Source organism: Athene noctua, chromosome 4 (genome assembly GCF_965140245.1).
Source record: "Athene noctua chromosome 4, bAthNoc1.hap1.1, whole genome shotgun sequence".
Classification (NCBI taxonomy): Eukaryota; Metazoa; Chordata; class Aves; order Strigiformes; family Strigidae; genus Athene; species Athene noctua.
The window spans coordinates 25,991,583-26,013,426 of record NC_134040.1 but is presented as its reverse complement, the minus strand read 5'-3'; the positions used below and the strand labels follow the sequence as shown (position 1 = coordinate 26,013,426).

The 21,844-nt window shown below is 38.3% G+C and overlaps 1 protein-coding gene across 5 annotated transcripts in view; it reads right to left on the bottom strand.

The window, feature by feature from the left end:
* The window catches only part of KLF3 (KLF transcription factor 3), a 29,008-nt gene that overhangs the window by 5,907 nt on the left and 1,257 nt on the right, over positions 1–21,844 (bottom strand). For 2 of the 5 annotated variants that reach the window (XM_074904647.1, XM_074904652.1), the window contains exons 2-5: positions 18,556–18,591; positions 11,696–11,792; positions 4,441–4,936; positions 3,844–3,994 (exon numbers count right to left, since the gene is read on the bottom strand). In XM_074904647.1, coding sequence (XP_074760748.1) covers positions 3,844–3,994; positions 4,441–4,936; positions 11,696–11,752 — 704 coding nt within the window. In that variant the 5' untranslated portion in view covers positions 11,753–11,792; positions 18,556–18,591. Of the gene's footprint in view, positions 1–3,843; positions 3,995–4,440; positions 4,937–11,695; positions 11,796–14,239; positions 14,332–18,555; positions 18,592–21,844 lie in introns of all 5 variants that reach the window. The other 3 variants (XM_074904649.1, XM_074904648.1, XM_074904651.1) reach the window with 3 other exon arrangements.

Genomic DNA, 21,844 nt, shown 5'->3' with positions numbered 1-21,844 from the left:
TTGCTTTTGAAGCCCACAGGTACAGTGCAGGTAAGACACACACTAACTACATATGAACTTCTGTAACAAACAAAAACATAAACATTCATGCATGTGAAAACACATCAAGCTTCTTAAAAGGTGTCACTGACCGTGGATATTTAGGTTTGAATACCACCCCTACTATAGAATTGGGGACAAACTGATTCTTTCTTCCACCTTGATGTTAGAAAAAGAAATAAGTATGTTGATCTAAAAGTGAAGTGGCATTACAAATCTTGCAACCTCAAAAAGTTGCATTTGTCAACCTGTTAGCAGATCTGTATCACTGCTTTTAGTGTATTCTTTAGCTTCTAACTGAAAGTGAGTATATAATGTGCAGATATTAACACTCCTTGTCACGAAACCAGCTCCTCCATGGGACAGAAATAAGCTTTCCAGAACTCCTGTCTTTTCTCATTTACTGTATTTCACATTTCTTTATTGATCAAATTACGCTTTTTTAACACTAGGTTACATTAGTTACTTGCAAAGCAAGATTCTTTAGGGCCCAATTTTCATAAACATTGAATACCTTCTTCTCTCAACAAAGTAAAGGGAATGTGTTAAAACACAGAAAATCTTGTGTGTTGTTTAACAAGAAAAAGTTTCTATTACTCTCCACAGCAGCATGATGGGAATTACCGATGTGCAAGAAGTTTAATTCTGTTATTAGTTCTTTTATTAGAGTTGTAAGCTTGAAATTTGGAGCCAAAATCTCTTTCTTGGGTGTTCCTGTGACTGCTGAGTGATGTACTCTTCCATCACACATTAAATCTATCTAAATATACTGTAATGGCGGGAAACCCCAGATGGTGATACGAGACACAGATGTACATATGCTTAAATAAGAAAGGCAGGTTTTTGAGCTTCCAAATAAATGCTTCTCTAAAGCAATGTTCAGTTTTAACTCTGTTGCATACTAGTCTTGGAGAAGCTCTGGCTTACGACAGCAAGCAAACTTGGTTTGAATCGCTATGTGTGGAGGCTAGTCCTGGTAACATCTGGAAAAAGGAAGAAAAAGGATATTGGCTGTATACCATTTGTGATGGTTTTCAGTCTAAGAGCGTGTAATAAAAGTGCTGAGAATTTGTCTTATTCTTCCCTTTAGAGGAAAGGAGGCTGGCAAGCCTACAGAATGTTATCAATAATCAGATAGGGTGTGGCAGTTTTAAAAAATGGTTAAGGCGGTGTCAAAAATCAGAGGTAAATATTAAGTGCCAATAATAAAAGCACAGCCCTAATTCTTTCATTCCCCCTTACACAACCAGATACAAATTCATGTAAGTCTAACCATTTAAGCATCACTAATAGATAAGAGCATCATCCAAAAACCATGTTACAATTTCAACAGTGTTTTTTCTCCTTCTTTACCAACAGACCAGGCTGTGTTAACAGCATGAGTTAGACTTTAACACTTGCAAGAAAATGCAGTGTTAATGAGGCTTCTTATATTTGGCCAGAGATTATTACTTTGAGTTCGATTTTAGTAATAACTGCATAGTTATGTCAATTATCAGACATACTAGAAAGTCCAGCAATCTCTACACAAATGCCAGCAACGTTATATATATTTATAAAACATGTATGCCAAAAACTAACACTAAAGCAAAATCAGCCACTTAAAAATGAGACTGACGCTTTCCTATGCACCTTTAATGCAGCTTATATGTCTGAATAGTGCATTTGGGGCAGTTGGAACCTACAAAAAATGAAAGAAAATCATTGCCTAACTATAGCTCACAATGCAGCGAGGGGCTAATGAAGCTGTGAGACAACAGGATATTTTTTGTAACGGTGTAGGTCTCTCATCTTGTAACTTGTGTGATTTGTCTATTCTTTTAATGATAAAAAGACAGAAACTACCATTTATGAATTTCTTATTGCAGATACAGCAGAAGGTGAACTTGAAAGGGCTGGCGTTAGGAACGAGCAAGAACTGCAGCTCTACAGGACAGCTAGGAAGCAATTTAAGCCATTACAATGTGAGGACAGGGTCTCTCTAAACATAATGTTCTGCATGGGCAAGCAGAGGAGATGCTTCAGAAACATGTGTTTTTTGTAGTAACACTACCTATACATTATATGAAATTTTATATTCTTTGGTCAGCGGATGGGTTTCCTGTGGAAACTGGAGTCATTGGGAAATAATTAATGCAAATCACTAATGCAAGTGACAAGCCTCAGCCTTGGAGGAAGGGTGTGGTAGGAGAGGACCAGCACTTACTGTTTTGCTCTTGTTAAAGAGGCCTAACAATGAACAGAAGTAAACTGAAACATTTAATAGTCCTGACCTAGGAGAAATTAGTTCTACGTACATGCAGACCTGACTCCCTTGTGCAGCAGGGTCCATTATGGAAGACAAGTAACTACCTCATAAACATGGATGTTTTCTATTTTATTATATATTTATTATAATAAAACATATAAGGTTATTTTTAAATAAACAGCATGTAATTTATAAAAGCTATCTGGCAACTAGTTAATTGCAAAGAGCCTGCAGTCTACAAGCTGCATCAAAGCTGCTTAGAGACTTGAAAATGAGGAGGGGTGCCCACAAGAAGGCTGTGCACAATGTAGTTAGCCCTGGAGCCATGGTGTACCTTCTAACCTGCAAACGGTCAGGAGCAGGAGGAAGAGGCTGCCTTCTGAATGCAAAAGACCACCCATCTCATGCTTCCTCTCTCTTTCTGCATCACCCCAGAGTCAAACATTGGTTTTGGAAGCCTGGCTTGGAGCCCTTTTTCTGCACTCTAGGAGATGAGGTCTCATACAACTGCTCCGAGGGCAACGGTGAGCAGGAAGAAAGGGCAGGAATGGATTCCAAGGTCATGTACTATGACCGCAGCTCAATTCCCAATTTCAGCTCCTGCCACAGCCACGCCAACAGCCTGCATGCCTGCCCACAGCACTGCCTGCTGAAGAATGAGACAGGCTCCCAGCCATTCCATGGTTTTAGTTAAGTTGACAGCATTTTCCATAGAAAAATGGAAGACAGAAGAGTGCCCATGGCTCCTCAGGTACTTCCTGAGAAATTTTTAATAGTTCCAATTAAAAAGTTTCCAACCCAGACCTCACTGCATTCTTGCTCTGCCTTCTGCAAACAGAACTGTTTTAAACCCAATTAGACCTTTGATCCAGTTCATGCAGTGCCCCCAGTAACAAACAGTTGTACCAGCACAATGAGTTGGTACTGGGGTGGAAACAAGCGCCTGGGAGGAGAGTAAGCTTCAGGAACTACTTGAGCTGCCAAAAAACCCACCCATGGAACAATGGCTTCAGATAAACATGGAATTTCACTGGATATATACAGAACTTGTAGGCCTGAGGGGGTTCTTTCCACTAAGTAGTCAAAATCTTTTAAAAGACAAAGAGGTCCTCCAAGAAAAGAAAGTCACAAAACTCTTTTTAAAGAAAGGTATTTTAGGTAATGTAAATACAGAGATCAGTACGAAATGTCTTTACAGTATCTTTCCAGTTTGCTGCTGGTTTTACATTAACAGGTATCACTGCCTTATTGGGAGTTGTACTTTTAGTAAATTGTCGGATGGGGACCAGAATTGCTTTAGAAATGCATTACATAATGGCAGGTCTATGTGGTTGTGATGTATAAATACGTATCAACTCCTGTACTGCTAAAGGAGGAAAAAAAAAGTTGAAATCACATTTCACAGTGGTAGTGATGGAGAAGGATGTTTTTTTCTGTATTTTATCACATGTTCTAAAGCACAGCAACACTCCCTCCTACTCCTCAAAACTGGTAACTGCTGCAATAAACTCCTTTTCATTCTTCTGCTGATTTTGGGACTACTGTTTGCTACTTACTCTTGCAACATTACTTGCTGAGGAGATAATGAGGTCATCATTGGAGGTGACATTTGTTCAGGATAGAAGTCAGTCTTTGATGGTTCACTTCCTGGCTCTACTTTGATTGTTTTCTTCAGTGTAGGCTTCTCATAAGACTCAATGACAGGCACTGTATCAAGGGAGGGTGGGAGAGGGAAGGCAACACATCAGAAATATGAAGATTTAGGGAAATTAAAAAATATACGTAAAAATCTATAGTTAAAACAAAAGAAATCCCCCAGTTCTATATTTAGCGCAACAGTTTATGCTAAAATACAAAATCTTCCAGTTTTAGTCTATCTCCTGATGAACTATAACTCAAACCAATTCTATTAATTTTCATCAGTCCAAATCTCAGTAGATAAACAGCTGTATGCAGGTACAAATCACAGCAGAATATGACCTTGGTAAGTTTGGTAAAATATTTACAGAGTAAATTCTATGCCTGCTTATTTTAAAAGAACAGGAATTATGTTCCATTTCCTAAAATGAGAAAAACACACAAGAAAGTGCTTGGCTATATGGTTATTTTCCTAGGATGAGATGGCATAAAAAAGAAGCTCTGACAACACCAACCTTGCATGCTACTTGGAGTTTCCATCTCATCAGCAAGAACTGTGGACACCATGATGGGCTGCTGAAGATGAGGAGCATACATAAAAGGAACCGGCTGGACCACAACAGGCTGTATAACTGGGAGTATTCCAGGGCTTCTCAGTCCATGGCGTGAAAGAGCAGCGGCCATTACAGGTGGGATTGTTATTGGCATGGAAATAGGCTGTACTCCTGGGGGTGATGGTGTGAATTTACTGAGAGGTGAGCTGGGTGAGGACAGAGTCAATCCAGGTGAAGTTCTCCTATGGACAGTCTGAAATTTTAGGGGGGAAGGAGAACTTCCAGTTGAAGATGGTGAGCTCCGTTTGTTCACCGTAAGGTCTACTGGCTCCATCTGGATTCCATTTGATAGTCCTTCGGGGTTTGAGTAGAATTTATTGTGCAACATACTTGGTGTTGAATAAATGACGCTGTATTTGTTTGGCTTCATTTGGTCCATATAACTGGACGGGTATGACTGTCAGAAGGAGTGGAAAAAAATGAAAATCAAACAATAAATCAACACACACAATTACTTCTGACAAAGAAAAGTGGCTAATAAAACTGAGGCAAAATTAAAAGTTTCAAGAGAACACTTAAAGGTACATCCTAAATAAAAGTGAATTAAATAAAGCCCAAGATTTCACACAAAGGAAGTTATCTGAATACTGATTCAGTGTTTCAGAAGCAACATAAAACAGGTAAAAACAAATTCTCAAGGCTTATTCAACAATTTTTCTTCCTTATAAACTCCTTCTCATGTACTAAGCTGCACATTACTCAACTGACCTGGGAGATACATGGTGCTATGTCCAGCATATAACTATATACTGAGGATCATGAAGTCAAGCAAGAGAGCAGTTAAATTTGACTTAGAATTGCAAGTCATGGCTCCCAATCAGCTGCTTAAGTAACTAAGCAATGGGCAACAACCATCACTAATGCAAGAAATTATGTATCTGAACCCTACAAGCAATAAAAAAACCACAGCTGAACTATATAAGCAACAGGTGAGAAACTCAAGAGTGCAAAAGCTAAATTCTAAAACTTTTTTTTTTTTTAAGAAAAAAAGTAGCTAACTAGCTAGTCTAATCTTGAAAACTAGTACAAGGATAAACAGTTGGCGTGTTGGAAGAATATTCCTGTCATAGTGGTTGTGAGCAGCTCTTATCACAAGACCATATAGACCCCAAATCTAATCTTGACCTACATGACGATCTCCACATTTTAGTGGAAATAGTATTTGTAAACCAAGAAGTATTAACATTAATTTCAGAGTATAGTATTATTAATCAACTATCCAGATCAATTTGGCATTTAAACAGTGTCGAAAACAGGTTGTTTACTAACAAATAATTTACAGTGGAAAGCAATGTGATGTTCTAACAGCACATAGATAAAGAAAATGCAGTCCACAGTTTTTTAGCCCTCAGATGCTGTAAACTCTTTTACAAACGCTATCCTTGTAATCTAGGTAAGTAAAACTTCACATTAAAGCTAAGTAGTTTCACACGAATATTAAAAAACTGCTGAATTCTTTGGCACCAAAAAGACTTTGATGAGTGGGATTAAAATAATGTTCAAAATGGTATAAAGTGAAACAGATTAAAAGTATAGACTATTCTATTTTTATGCAATTATTTCCATGACATTCCAATTTTTTCTCCCCGAGGTGGAAACTGGTTTCTTATCTGTCTTCCCTGTGAGGGACAGTTAGTTGATTTTAAATGTCAATGTTAACTAAAAGTATTTATGCAAAATGACACAAATGTGTTTTTCTTCTTTCCAGTTACCGTTTGAAACAGTGATTTTAGAAAATATTAAATTTTCCTGCTGTGTCCATAGCACTGTGATAAAACAACAAATCTGGGTCACCTATTCCATAGAATACTCGAATAAAGCAGCGTACACAGTGATGAGTAATCTTCAAACAGTAAATATTACATTAAAACCTCTGAAACGTTATTTATTCTACATATGACTATTCTTACAAATTCAATCTATAAAAATGTTCATCTATTGAAATGCCATTACTGCTAGCAGTGCTGGCTAAACCAAGTTCTATAGACTTGCCACCAGGGCTGAGCTAAGCAATGAAATTATTAGCATTGAAAGTGATGAAGGTGACTTAATATTGCTAGTTTCATATTTACAGTATTTATTATCTACTAAATTTCATCAAGTTATGGGCATAGGCAAAAATTCAAAATTTAAACACATAATAGATATTAAGTACTTCTGTTAAAATTACTGTTACTGGTTTATGGTCCAAAGACTAATCAGCTTCAACAAACTGTAAACGTTCCACCACCAAGCATCAGTACATTTACAGTGCTGCAGGTTTGTCAGGGATGATCACTACCAAAGAACATCTTTTTTCACTGCAAGCACACTAGAAAGGAAAAAGACTATGCAATTTACATCTTAGGGAATATGTTCCATCAACAAGTCTATTAGAGAATGAAGCACGTCCAATCTGTAACCTCTCTATATAAACAGTTATTCTCTTTTAGCCCTTCAAGTAACACCAAGTGTGTGTTGAAAAAATACCAAATTATTAAAATGTTGTGCAGAGAACTGTAAGCTAGAGAAGTTAAGTAATATCTATTTAGACGAGCAATAAATACTTTCCAAGAATTAGGAATAATGACTTTTTTAAAGAAGTGATTATTTTAGGGACTTTGTATTTTGCCCCATGTGCCTTCCATTATTTTGCATAGAAGATGTGCATTGCTGTAATTAATCTGGCACAGATTTAACATAAGCTATTTTTTTTTGGCAGTTTGGGGAAGTTGAATAATTTTTCTAAACTTTTCTTCCTTCTGCCATTTTAATCGCTATGTTTCTAGCTGAACTGCAGATAAAGTGATAGAAAAATGTGGTGCAAAAAATTATCTGTGTTGGAAATAAAAAGGGTGCAAAGTCAAGAAGGATGCTAGAACAACGAAAAGGAGAATATCAGACAGTATGTTGGAAATGTTTTGCTTCACTATCAGTAGTCTGGTTGAAACCCTGTTCGTTTAGAGTCACACTCAGATCTATCTCCTGGTTCTGAAGTTAAGATTTCTGTATCTTTCAACATTGCAAAGTTTTAGTTTCTAGCTCCCTGGGACACAGACAGTAATTGCCGTTAGGTTGAGATGAACCACTGCTTTCAGTGGGATGGAGAGTAAGGAAGACTTCATGGTCTCTTTCTGTAAATAGGGAGCATAAACAATAGCAAACAAAAACCAGTCCAACTACCTCTGCTTGGTTTTCTAAATGCCTCCAACTGCAGGAAGCAGGAGTGTACTTCATAGCCTGCAAGAGCCGTCTTTTCTCACCTGTTCTAGAACTTATGCAAAGTATTGCAGTGAAATAATGGAAAATTAGGTAAAATTGTTCTGTTTGCCTGAAGTATTTGAGATTATAAGATTTTCTTTGGATTTCTACTGTGGGAAGTAATAGTGTATGCAGGATTTGGTCTGATGTGGATTGAAAAAAACCCAGCAAATTTCCACTTTCCTGTAAATTCTGCTTTCCTAAACATCCCTGTGCAGAATGGTATGTCACTACAGTAGATCACTGCAAAGATGCAGGATTGTATTTCAACACATACTCCTTGACAGTCTCCATCTAGCTCTTTTTTATATTTGATATCATCACTTTTCCTCTTTGGGCCTTACAAAGAAATTCATTTATCTTTTCTTGCTGTTTGTCTGTAACAAAACCCAGAGCACTAAAGCCACAAAGAAAATGGAAAATAATTCAAAGGAACTTCTAATATTTTTGAGTCATATCCATGTTCGCTCATACAATTAAATCAGTAAATCCAAAAGGAAAATCACCATGCTTTTCCTCTTGACAATCTATCAAGAATAAAGACTGACCAAATACATTACAAGCACAGCCATCACCACCCAGAAGATTGATGCTTCCATAAGATGACATTGTCAAGCACTGATCTGATATAATTCACTAAATTCTGTTATACTTTCACAATGAAACATCATCTTTGTTGTACAGGTGAACATATTCTGAAGCAATTCACAATGTTTTTTATAGACTACATAACCCTATGAATTTAATTTTAAAATTCATCCAGCCTCTTGGAAAAACTGAAACAGGTAAAGAATCTACTTATCTACTTACACTATTTGTTAAATCAGTATCATGTAAGAGGATGAATAGGATTTAATCCAAATAGTAGCTAATACATGAAAAAGCATTCTAACCATATGGAATTTGTATTCCAGTACGTTACTTAAGACCTTAACCCCTTATGTAGCACATCACTATCTTTAAGAATGGGTGAAACAAGTAGTTTTGGGACTGATGGAAGGGCAGAGAAAAACTCTTTATTTCAATTCAAAGAAATACAGTAACACATAAAAAAGCAACTTCTTCCACTAAATGGTAACTGGTACTTGTCTGAATATTTAAAAAGTCCTTGCAGTAAATATTCAGGTAGGAATCAGATGACTCTGTCACTAGTTCATTAAGAAGTATCACAAAATGTGTTTGATAATTCAATTCAATAAATAGCATGAGCTGCTGGTAGTGATGAAATACTGTGGGTGTGAGCTTCAGTCATCTGAGAAGTATAGTTAATCCTTTTAGCCACACACCCTGAAATACAGTGGTGTCAAAACTGTAATTTGTTTCCTTCTCCCACCCCAACTAATGAGATTTTTTAAAGACAGACTTCGTACCTACAGACAGTGTATGTTCAGGTAAAATAAAAATTCCTAAGGGGTTTCACATAGTTTGGCCTCTAATGATACTATCAGAATGAAAGACAGAATACAAATAAATCCTGATTTTAGATTTCTGAGTTATGTCAGCCTGCAGTGAACTGAATGCTATGCTCAGCACTTCCAAAACAAGTCTCTCCTTCCTTCTACCTCATCTAAAGAAGGTCAAGAAAACTAACACACTCAGTGACTGCTATCCTTTCCTATGTTCTCTCCATACCATGATTCCTCCCTTTAGAGGTGAACCAGAGCATTTTCTGCTGGGGAGACATGGCATGGCAGCAGGGCTCCAAGGAAGCCACGAGACCAAGCAGCGCTGGGGAAGCCTTGGGGCTAAACAGCCTGTGTGCGTACAGAAGCTGCAACACAGACACTCCTCGGCCTCTACGGCATAGTACTCTCTCTGAGAGGAACCTCACTCAAAAATTATCCTTTTCTCTGGACTTCCTGCTTTTCCCTTCCTGCTTTTTTTTTTGTTGTTGTTATGCAGTAACAAAAAGGAAAGCATACAGATTTGGTAAAATGCTCTGAATGCTCTCTAACGGCTGGTCAGAATGATGACACTGAGCTGTAAGAACACCTAAAATGACTGCAGCATGGAGGGTGCCACACCTCTGCAAGAAGCACTTGGTATAGAACAAGCAACATTTGGAACTACAGTCTTGAAATACCCTTGGCTCAGAAATGCTCCCTTGTTCTTCCCACTGCAGTTTTTCTGCATCTGCTGGTCTGGGTAAAACAGGTCCCTCCTGTCCCAGTCAGTCTGTTGAGTGACTGACCCTGTCAATCTTGCAGAAGCACACAGGCTGCCCGGGGCAGGATACTGTGTCTCTTGTGTGCATCATCCCGAGCCACTGAAGAACCTTCTTTGGGAGATGAAGCCAGATGTGTACAAAAGACAGCCTACAGTGTCTCTATAGAGATTTTCTGTTATTCATGTAATGACACTTTTATTGTAAAAGTGGTCCATTTTCAGTCTCTGATGGACGCCATTAGCTACCTTAGGTAATTGTAGATAATCACCACTAATCTTAATAAGGTTATGCAATAATTGTGATTGAAGTGACAGACTGGCCAATACTAAGGTTCTTTCTTGACCCAAATATTGGAATTTGTCACACTTACACTCTCAGATCAGTTATTTTTCTATCATTGCTCTCAAGTAAATAAATGCCATCAAAGTCAAACTAATATTTTAAAATGCATATAAACTTAACTCTCAAGAAGTGTTATTAATAGCACTGAAGAAATGAGACTGTTTACAGATGCATTTAAATTGATGACAATTACTCTACATTTTAAATAGAACAGGAAGCGAACTTTTCATTGAAAGATGCCATTTGGAGCATGAATTTAATGCACTTTAATTTATGCACACTGACTTTACCCTTTTAATTGATCAGCCTTTCTAGGGGTGTGGTTTCATGTTACACTTAATCTGACTTTACTGCAGGCTACTGCTGAAAGGGGAGGTCCCATTCCCTCATCCTCCCATCTCCCCTTGCTCCAGTATTGAGTAGCTTCACAGAATGAGTCAGACCAGCTTCCAGATCCAACATAAAAATAAGAGTATTTTTGGAGGGTTAGCAATTCTGACCATTCAGTGAGCTGATCCAAAGGATCCAAATCACTCTGTGGCGACACAGTCGCTTCATGTCATGCAAAGGAGACACAAAGCTGGAAAGAAAGGAGGAAAGCCTGAACCTTCCCTTTCAGCAGCAACCTACAGCTGGATAGGTGAAGTATGCATAAAACTGCTTCCTGAGGCCATATTTCCCTGGCAGCCTAAACTGTCACAATTCCCATTGTGCCCCTTCCAGCTACATGTTCCTGTTGCTATTGCTTATCAGACTGTTCTCTGAGATGACCCTATATACCAAGCTGACAGAAAATTAATCCAATGGAAAAGTCTCCCCTTCTTTTTTCCCCCATTCCTCCTATGGTTTCCTGATTCTCATCTGTTCACATGGTAAGGTAATGCACCTGCTTATCCAGCAAAAAGTCATTGCTTTTTTGGTCAGGATTAATTTTCTGCTGTTTAGAGTGCAGTTAGCCCAGGCACATGTTGTCAAGACCAAGAGAGAAACAAAAAAAGGGACAGTGAGAAGCTGTCCTTTTGGTTCAAAGGTGTAACAGAAACCACAGGCTCTTGCCACTTCACTGTGAAGCCTGGCAATTTAATTTCAACCCACCTCCATGAGCAGCATGAGCTACAGAGATCATATTTGCACTGCAATGGCTGAGGAGTACTACTTGGATGTTCTCTCATCTGCTCTGGGGATGGGACCACCAGCAGAGGTAATGGGGCAGGTCATTTAAGGGCAATAAATTCATAAACTATGGAAAAAGTTTTCCTAGAATGTGGATTTGATTGCCCAAAGAGCAAAACATATCTTCACAGCCCTTCCTAAGCTAGTCCAAAGCTTAGAGAAATCTTGGTATGAATTTAAAGGTGGAAAAACTACAGAGTCATCACAAGGGCTAATATATTTTATAAGTCTTACCACCGAAACAGGCTCCATGGCTTCTTGCTTGATAGGGACTGGGTCAAACATTAGCATCTTTTTTATTCACCTGTTCTGATGCCTCTGATGTCCTGGCCTGCTGGGGAAAGACAAGGTGTTAGAAAGCAGCAAGAAATCCCCTAATCAACTTTCTGAATCACAGAGAACTTACTAGTTTGTCAGATTAATGTGTTTATTTATCTCTAACATAAGATCTTAAATATTTGACTAGGCTTCATTTAAATATTTCACTTATTTTAAGTTTATTCTTTCCAAATTGCCATTGAAACAAAGGGCATCTGCTCATTTTAATGAAAGCTAAGTTGAATTTTTACTGTGCATCTGAGCATTACTGAGATCACAGAATTGTCATTTTATTAGCTGTGAGTGTATAAACACATCACAGTTTAGACTAGGCATTTCTCATCAGCATTACAACTTCAGAATAATCTTGTTTATGTAAGTGAAGTGATTCTGTAGAGGGTATCTCTTTTCTAACAGTCCTGATAGAGAAGTGGAAATTTTGCATACAGTGATACTGAAGTCAACACAAAAGAAAGATGAAAATCCAGGACTAATGTGAGAGGTACATTCAATATGCTGTAATAACTCAACGGTAAAAAACCCAGTTATTTCCCTGAGATAATAGATTTACTGACAATTCAATAACAATTTGTGCTAACGGTGCAAAAGAAAAGCACTTCCAAAAATCTGGTTGTATTCTGTGCAGCTTCAGTTTTTTCCAGAGTGTTCAACCTTACTTGTCCAATTCTAGTTTATCTCAAACTGCCTGAAATACAAGTATTTAGCATAAAGCATGCCATAACTATCATACTACACATCTGCCACGGTCAACTCGGAAAGGTGCTGCGAAGGAAAGGAGTAGATATGTCTTCTGGGCAAAGCCATAAGGGTACAGAGTAAAAACAAAGAGAAGCAAAGGAAAGTTGTTCCAAATCACATTTAGCTGTAGGCAAGCTTTTTATGTATCACTTGAGGCTATACATTATATGACTTATGTTGAAGGAACAAGTTCTGACCAATATGCTCTACAGTTCACAACTGTGCCTGGAAGTGGTACGACCTCTACTAACATGAGGACAAAAAAAATTTACACAAATTTAATTTTGACCAGTAGATGGCACTGGAAAGAAACAAATGCAGCCAGACTATATCATCCAGACAATTTTACTCTGAAAAGGAGGCTAAAGGCTCAACAACAGATTTGTAGTTGTGGCCCGGAAATTCTCCCAGCAATTTAAATGAAAATGTCAAGATGTACCTGCTCAAATTAAAACAATTCTAATAAGCCCAAACTAATGAACAATTTTGCAATTTATTATCACTTGTGTTTATAGATAAAAATATATAGATATATAGATAAAAATCCTCCCAAAGAATTCAAAGATGTCGTGAGTTGTTACAAGTCTATCATTAATTACTCAGGTATATGAATAAAGTTTTAAAGACTTATGGATATATATTCTTCACAATTCTTCTTACAAAAGTCAAAGTCCTGACAAAAACAAATTGCAAACCAAAGTGAAACAAATAGAGCAGCTCAATCTAATTTCCTTAACATGCTTTATTTTAGAAGCAGTTGTGTAAGATGGCACTATTTGCTAAAAGTTGTTATAATTTTGTAAATACTTTAAGTAGTTTGTGAAAACGTTATTAATTATACTGTATTTCTTTGAATGGTTATCTTTTTTCAGGTTTTTAACATTTCACATAGCCAGGATTAATGTTTCAGAAGACTGTCTTCCCCGAAATATATCCATGCATCTATGCTTTAAATATATATGTGCGTATCTATGCATCACTCACACGTGTTCCCACACATATATATGTACTGTGAAAACAGAAAAAAAAAAGTTACAGACATTAAAAAATGTTCACAGTAAAATTTAGCCTCTCAGGACTCACATAAAAGAATTTGGAACTTTCAGGTTTACAGAAACTTTCAATTTTTAGTTTATATGTGCATAGATAAAGTGACACACCAATTTGTACTTTCGTGAAAGAAGGAAGGAGGAAAAGGAGGAAACGGAAGGAGGAAACGGAAGGAGGAAAGGGAAGGAGGAAAGGGAAGGAGGAAAGGGAAGGAGGAAAGGGAAGGAGGAAAGGGAAGGAGGAAAGGGAAGGAGGAAAGGGAAGGAGGAAAGGGAAGGAAGGAGGAAAGGGAAGGAGGAAAGCAAGCGTGGAAAATGAAAGAGAAAGAGAAGGAGAATAGTTTGTTCTGAGTAAGCAGTCATGCTCCCAGGCTATTCTTTTTGTCATTTTTGTTGTTTTAAAACTAGATTTTATTCAGTTTAAGAGTTACTCCTTTTCACCTTTTACTCCAAGACAGTGCATGAAAGACACCTGATACACATTTCTCATGTCATGCTACACATTTGAGTTATTTCCTGAGAGGGCTCTAAATTACTGTGTAGGAATTAGACTGACATACACAAGAGAATGTACTGCACTGAGTAAAAGTGAAAAGTAATTCTCAATCTTTCTCAGGTACAGTCATCTAAGAACACCAGAGGAAAACGTTACCCTTATTGCTGCATCACAGTGCAGGAACTGAGCACTTCGTTATCACATGTTACTCCTTAAGTGGTAGGTTTCTTTTCCCCACTTGATAGCAACTAGAAACCGATTTTAAAGAAAGGAAAATTAATTAATACATAACGCTTGGCCCTGTCAGTCCAGATCAGAGGGTCAAATTCTTATTTGGTAGAAACTGACAGAGCTGCTATAGAGTCAATACAAACCAGCTTTGGGTCTAGCATTTAAAATTTACCTCAGAAGGACACCTTCCTAAGGCTGCAAATAAACTTGCACAACAATTCTCTTTGTCTTTAAAAATAATGCTCCAAATTGATTGCTTGGACCACATTCACAAGCAAATACATGCATGCACACACACACACACACAAATAAAGCATGTTACTTCCAGCAAGAAGTCAGTGGTTTTTCCTAGTATATTTGTGAAATCATGCCCACTAACTCAAAATCTCTCTCTGCTAAACATCTGAGAAGGGGCAACAGGGAAGGTAAACAGTCTTATCTGTTTCTATTACAGAGGAATGAAAAAACAGTTGGGTTCTACTTTACACACTGATTTCATAATGTACTTGTTTGAAAGCCCACAAGTTGTTTAGTAAACACAACTAATTTCTGGAAAATCAAAATACTCTCTCTCATTCCTGAGGTACCCTGGAAAAAACAATGAGGAGACAACAATGTATTCATATTAAGTGTATAAAAAATAAGGACCTTTGTCTTTCACATTATTAGATAAACTATTTTGCATTAAAGGTTTTTTTTCATGTGGGTTAAAAGAATTTAAAGCCCACGTAATCTGAAACTAAATAATTAACTACAATCCAGTAGGCAAACATTCCACCCTTTTTTTTTTTTTTTTTCTAACAAGCCACCCAGTTTTACTTTCTTGCCTCCTCCCATTCACTCCACCCTGTGGATCTCTGCCAAGTCAGTCCAACTTGTCCAAACAGGACATGGCTTTTGATAAGATTTTGCTCACACCCTGTACTTCAGAAAGACAAATGAAGCAACTGGGGTTTGTATGCAAATAAGGACAGGTGTAAGGTAAAGTCCAGGCAAAGTCCTTCGGTATTTTCCTATCTGAAGTCCAGTGAAGACAGCAAGCCAGAAAAAACACAAACTCTGCCCTTATGATCCAATATGCAGTGAAATATCCCTTCCAGAAGGGAAGTTCATCATTGGTAGAGCTCATCTCCTTGTCAGTACTGAAGACTTCTTGATATTAACTTCCTGACGGGTATGGTTTACTGCTTCAAAAACACAATTAAGAGTAAATGAAAGCCTAAAGGTACTTAACTTGTATTCTGATAATAGGGACTTGTACAGATTATTTACCCTGGACGCAATGAAAAAAGTGGTTAAGTAATGCACCCAGATTACACATCTGCACTGCAGAGCAGCTGGAGAAGAGCAACCGCACTGCAGCTACTCCCAGCAGCTCTTTACATCTACCTTCAAGGTCCATCAACTCTGCAAACCTGTTATGAAAGGAAAGGGTGGGGTGGAAGGCCAGTTTTAACTGTGCACATCCAACAACTACAGAGCCTCCCTCTAATACAGAGCTTTTGCTCTCATTAAGTACCTGGAAGAGCAGTCAGTGAGCTGACTCTTGTTGCGGACAGAGGGGTGGTGACCATAAATTCTGTCTCCCTTCACCCTACATGAAAGCATGCACAGGGTTTGCTTTCTCAATATTTGTGCCTGGGGGAAACAAGGAATGCTATCCTGTGGTACAGTGAAGCTTTGTCTAGAAGCTTCAAGGTATGATTGTTATTGTTGATCTAATTACAGAATTATGTAATGATATCTGCTAAATTAGCACTGCAGGAGTGCCCTCTGCAAAGACACTGTAGCTCTTGTAGCAGTGTTGGTACCCAGCAGCCAACATAAGCCATGTGGGCAAGGATCTTCAGTCCAAGCCCTTTGGGACTTAGGCTGTTGCTCCAAAACTATTATTTCTTCTGTGAGCCTTGAGTCAAACTTCCCCTGACACTAATGAAATCCAAAGGGTGGGGTAGTGTTCTGAACCTAGGTGAGAATTCTTCTTCAGTGGAACCTTGAAAGAGTTTAACAGAGAAAAAACAGTTTCTGAGAGCAGGATTCCCTGGAAAAGGTACAAAAGGTGTTTTCTAAGGCTAGTAACAGATGTGTTTGCACTTACTGTACCAGTTGCTCATCAAGATCTGAGTCAGCAAAAAAGTGTTTCTAGAGTTCCATTAACTTTAATGGGAAGTAAGAGCTTAACTGCACTGGGCCCCAAAATAGCAGCAGGCAAAGAAACTCTCCAGCTCAGCACAGCAGTCAGACTCAGTCAAAGCAAGCAAGAGCAGGGGAAGAAGCAAAGGCCCAGACAGGGTGCAGGGGGAAGAGACTGGAATGGCCAGCCCATGAAGAACAGACCAGAGAGAAAATCACAAAGAACTAGTGCAACAAGAAAACGTTTCCGTGATTGGCAGCCTTATGCATTGACTGGACTTCCACCGGGATGGTAGTAACTGTTGAAAAACTTAGGATGTTGAAAAAGTTAGGATATCATGTAAAAATAAAATGGTACCTGGGCAAAACTTTTCTGCTGAAGGTTATACTTGATAGAACAAAGAAGACTATTTCTGTGAGATTCTGTTATTTAGTATTTCAGACTATTTTTGCTTCTTATTGACTTGAAAATATTTTACCTTCCTCCTTTCAGAACTGCAAGCAGACTGAAAAATCTGGTTTTTTGCACAACTTGTGCATCGTAACTTTGCTCACATCACTTTGTTTGACCTAAAACTGCTCTGACATAGTAACTTATCAGTTGTGTAGCAGACTAATTAGTATTTCCATTAAATTTACAATAATACTGTTGCAGGCTCTTTGAACCCACATGCCTGAAAATGCCTGTCTTGTATGTAAAAATTTTGGACAAAAATGTTCTTTCAGTGCTCATTAAGAAAATGTCTTCTCTACTAAGGAAAGATGGAGCCCTTCAGTTCTACATTTACTGAATGTAAAGGAGAGAGAAAGAAAACCTCTTGTGCCACCTCCATTAGACAATATTCTCCCTTATCAGTGCAGACTGCTGTCTGGTTTCCTGTCTCAAGCTACTTCTTAGGAGGAGAAACAGTCTAGTAAGGATAAAAGATCAGACTTTTGAAAACAAGTGAAGTATGTGGAATGGTATGATAATCTTTCCCTTCCAAACTGAACTTCGGTTTTTTTCGTTGTGTCTTTCTTAAGAGGTTAATTTTGAAGACAATTTAAAAGGAGAAATATAAATCCTACCTTTTTATTACAAGGGAAGAATGACAGAAAATACTCTTACATAAAGGGTTCTGCTATTTCATGAAACATGAAACAGAGATTCAACATTTTTGATAAGATGGGGAAGAGGAAAAAAATCTAATCCTAAAGAAAGGAAGTGTAAATTTATGAATAACAGCCTAAATGATTAATTTGAATGAGGATTTGAATACAGGGCAAATGTCGATGAACTTCTATGTACCTACAGAAGTGGGAAAAAAAAACAGGGAGAAGAGCTGGATAGCATAGTGGGTACAAATGAGACAGTGATCAAAGCAGCTTAGACTCTTTAAAAGTGGAAAGTTTGTCATGCCTTCATGGATCAAGTTAGTTTGTTGGTAACACACACTGACTGCATGATAGGCAGACCATGCGTTTGTTTTTTTTTCCATTCTGACTTAGTTTACTATTAAAAACCTGTTAGAGCTTTATCTTTCCATTTGGTTGATCTACACTTACACTTCCTTCCCCTGGGAGGTATCAACTACAGCTAAAAAACCCTCAAAGGAAGCCTTGGCATCAAGTGAATGCTTAACAGGGAAGGGTTAAATCTCTCCTAAAACCAGCTCTGCCAAACTTCATATTCTGGACTGGAAGCAACTAGCCTCAGAATGAAAACACAAAGCTTCAATGCTGACAGCATAAAAAGAACTCTAAAAGACCTCCTGTTAGTGGTGTTAATTAATATTTAAAAGTTGGTTTATGAAACTATTATAATTTCAATCTCAGTCCCTGATTTTGTAGAACTTCTGGCTACAAAAAGGTGTGAACCACAAAATTTACTGCATTTATTATACACCGGTTTCCAATATTAGATTAAGTTAAATGCAGCACTTATTCCTGTGTCATGGGAAAAAAATTAAATATGTTTGAAATCTTGTGCAAACTAACAGTACGAGAATTAAGATATTTAATCGGGTTCTAATGGATAAACTCATCTGTGGTATTTGAAAATTAACAGAAAAACAACTAGGTAAATGCAGCTGAGAGTAACAAATTAAAATAATTAAAAAACAACTTACCAAAACTGTGTGGCCAAAAACTTCTTATCTGGATTTCTGAATAGACAAAAAACAAGTTGATGTAAGGATGTGCACGTAATTCAGTAAAGATTATTTTTTCACATACAATTAAACCCCGAAAGGGGAAGTTTAAAGCATGTATTTTGGATACTTTTTAAAAGATACATGCAATGATCACAAACAGCTAACTTTTAGTACTGGAAACAGCAAGAACTAAAAGACTTTTAAAATTAGTGAAATAAAAAAAGGGGTAAAACGAAAAGGTGGAAGTATTTCTGTGTGTACAGAAACCATCCATATTCTGGCCCATAAGTAACAGACAAGAATAAACATTCCATCTTGCATTTTCATCCAGGGCCTGATTCAAAGCCCACTGAAGTTAATGCAAGTCTTTCTCTTGATTTCAATGAGCTTTGGCTTGGGTCCTTTAGCTCTTCTTCGGTCAGATCCAAAGCAACAGAAAGATTTATGTTCTCTTTCTGAATTTCCTCTCTATGTGTCTCTATGTCTGCTTGCAATGGGGGGGGGGGGGGGGAGACAAATATGAAAAGAGTAAAAAATTCATTTTTACACCTTCAAAAATATGAAATGTGGGACAGCCATACCTATTTATTCCAAAGAAAAGCTAGCCAACGGTGCCTACTTTTCTGTTTTACATCTGGAAGACAGTGCATCTTCTAGTTTGTATAATGAGAAAACACCTCTTCTTTTTGAAATCTGGAAATATAAAGTGCTTAGGGTGGGCCATTCAGGTTGGGTAGGGGCAGAAGCCAAAACCCTCATATGAGTATGTGCCTGCAGATGTGGATTCTCTTCTCACTTAAACTCTTTTTACACCAGTGTAACTCCATGGCTTTAATGGATCTATTCCAGATCGGCTGATGAGCAAGTGAAGGCAGAAACTGGCTCACAACTTTCTGGAGACTTGAGTAAAAGTTTTCAGCGAAGGGAGCGAAGCTCTCCACCCCCATAACTATATTGGAGTCGAGGGCGTGCGTTAAAGGTTAACTTGGAAACCTCATTATGACATAACACAGGCATCTTAAGCAATCGTGAGTGTGTAGAGACATGATAACTCATTGGGTGGGGATTGGGAGTTGAGGGGCAGTGACAAGGGGCCTGGACAAGGCTACCGATCTGCCAGAAAACAGCCTGAAACAGGAAAGAGCACCACATATGCCACTTGGAATGTGTGACGCAAACCCCAGCCTTGAAACAAAGAACAGGAAACAGCTCTGCTGGCTGCGCTGGGGAGAAAGCACAGAGAAACATTTAGGCGGCCCTCCCTGACCCTATATTCATGAGCAGCTGGAGTCTTTTAAAACAACAACAGTGGGTGGAGGTGTTTGTTCATTGGGTGTGAATAAAAACACTGTCCTTATGCAGGGGACCTGCCCTATTTACAAACAGGCTCCCTTAACATAAGGGAGCAGGAGATTTTTAGACACCACAGGTCATGACAATTAGCTGAAACCTTCCCTAGGACCAGTTGTTTTATTACTGTATTTACAGAATGCCAGTAGCTAAACAGAGCTACAGCTCAGTGACATCAAACAGGCTGCGCCCAGCTTGACAGTAAGCACCTTCTTCGCAGACAGAGCCAGAGGTATCAGACCATTGCAGGAGTGTTTTGTGAAGCTGGGGGCTGCTCCTGGACAGTGTCTTACTTTTGTTCCATACTGCTCAACAGCTGAGGGCCAACTTCACTCAGTGTCCCCAAGAATATTTTTCTAAGCTGTCAAACGCTTAGCCTTCTACACCCCTGTTTCATATGCATTCAGCCTTCATCTCAGGACCTGATTTTCTGTGAATGTAATACCTTTATTTCTGAAGAATCCAAATAGCTGAATAAATTAAATAAGCTGACAACATGAGCCAGAAGAAAGGCACATCTTGTCTAGATGTAATGCAATACAGTAATTTCAACATTTGTTTTCCTTCAAAACCGTGGTTTCAAACACTCTTCTCTTACATACTTTCCATCAGTTACTTACATACCATGGGTGGGACATCGAGTATCACTCAATGTGAGAACATGTTATAGCAAAGTACATGGACAAGTACCACAGCAACAATACTAATTGCCGTGGGGTTTCATGGCTGGAGTTTTAACAATGCACACGAGGTGACAACTGGCTTGTACGGCACCTACTCAGCCACGCATGGGTGTAGGTTTTTATGCCGATATTATCAGTTCCTTACTGTCTTAATACTGAATATCTGGAAATGTAAGTAATTTGCTGGTTGTATAACTCCTATCTCTATAGTCTTTGACTAATCTCACATTTACATCACCATTTATCTGAAGACTTTTGCTTTTGGCTAAACAGGTGTTGCCTAGGTCAGATCCTTAGAGTACCTAAGGACTCCCTCACCGTTCTGCTACCTAGAGGAAATCTTGCAGTTTCTCAGGGAAAAACCATGTTGTTTTTTTTTTTTTTTTCCCCTGCCGTTACCCCCAGTCCCCACTGTCGTTTACAACACAACTATAAGAGTGTGTGCAGGGGTTAAAAAAAAAAGTATTTGCCTGCTTGGGAAAAAATAAAAAAGGGCACTGAGGTCACTTTTTTTTAATTTTGGTAGGTTTTTTTTAAGTTTTTTCTATTGTGGCACTAGTCAAAATATTCTTAAAAATCCAAGGGAAAAGTTGTTGAAATAAATCTCTTCTAGGTCAGGCAGGATTATCAAATCCAGATGTAATTCCTCTCATACAAGAAGCAGCTCCTTATGCTATTATCAGTACAGTGTATCTTAAAAGTACTCTACGGAAAAGTCACCAGTGAGCAGCTGCACAGTCTTCCGTTTTCAATACAGGTAATGAACATTTATGGATGTTAGTTTAAACTAAGTCAAGTCTTCAGAGCTCTCCTATCAGCCACCCAAATTCAGCTTTTCCCAACAATAAAAACTTCAGAGTTCAGCTCCATGAATAGTGACACCTCCTGAATTTTCAAAGGCGAGGAAGCAAATGAAACACAGCAGACAGTGCAGGCACAGTACCCAAATCACCAGGGGAGTACACAAAGCAACTTTAATGTATTTTTTTCATATAACTCCCGCATGACCACTTGAGCTATGCTGAAACAGGTCTTTCTCCCAGCCCCTAGTTAGGTGCTGTGATTTCTCAGCACGGGCTCCTGCTGCTGAACCTTCCTTTTCCAGGGCTCCCCAAGCTGTGCCAGGTACTCACCTGACAAAGATCCAAAGCAAATAATTCCTATTCCCATTCCGGCTTTAAAAAAACCCCAACAAAGGGCATCCAGAAAAGGGAAGCTAATTACCGTCGTTA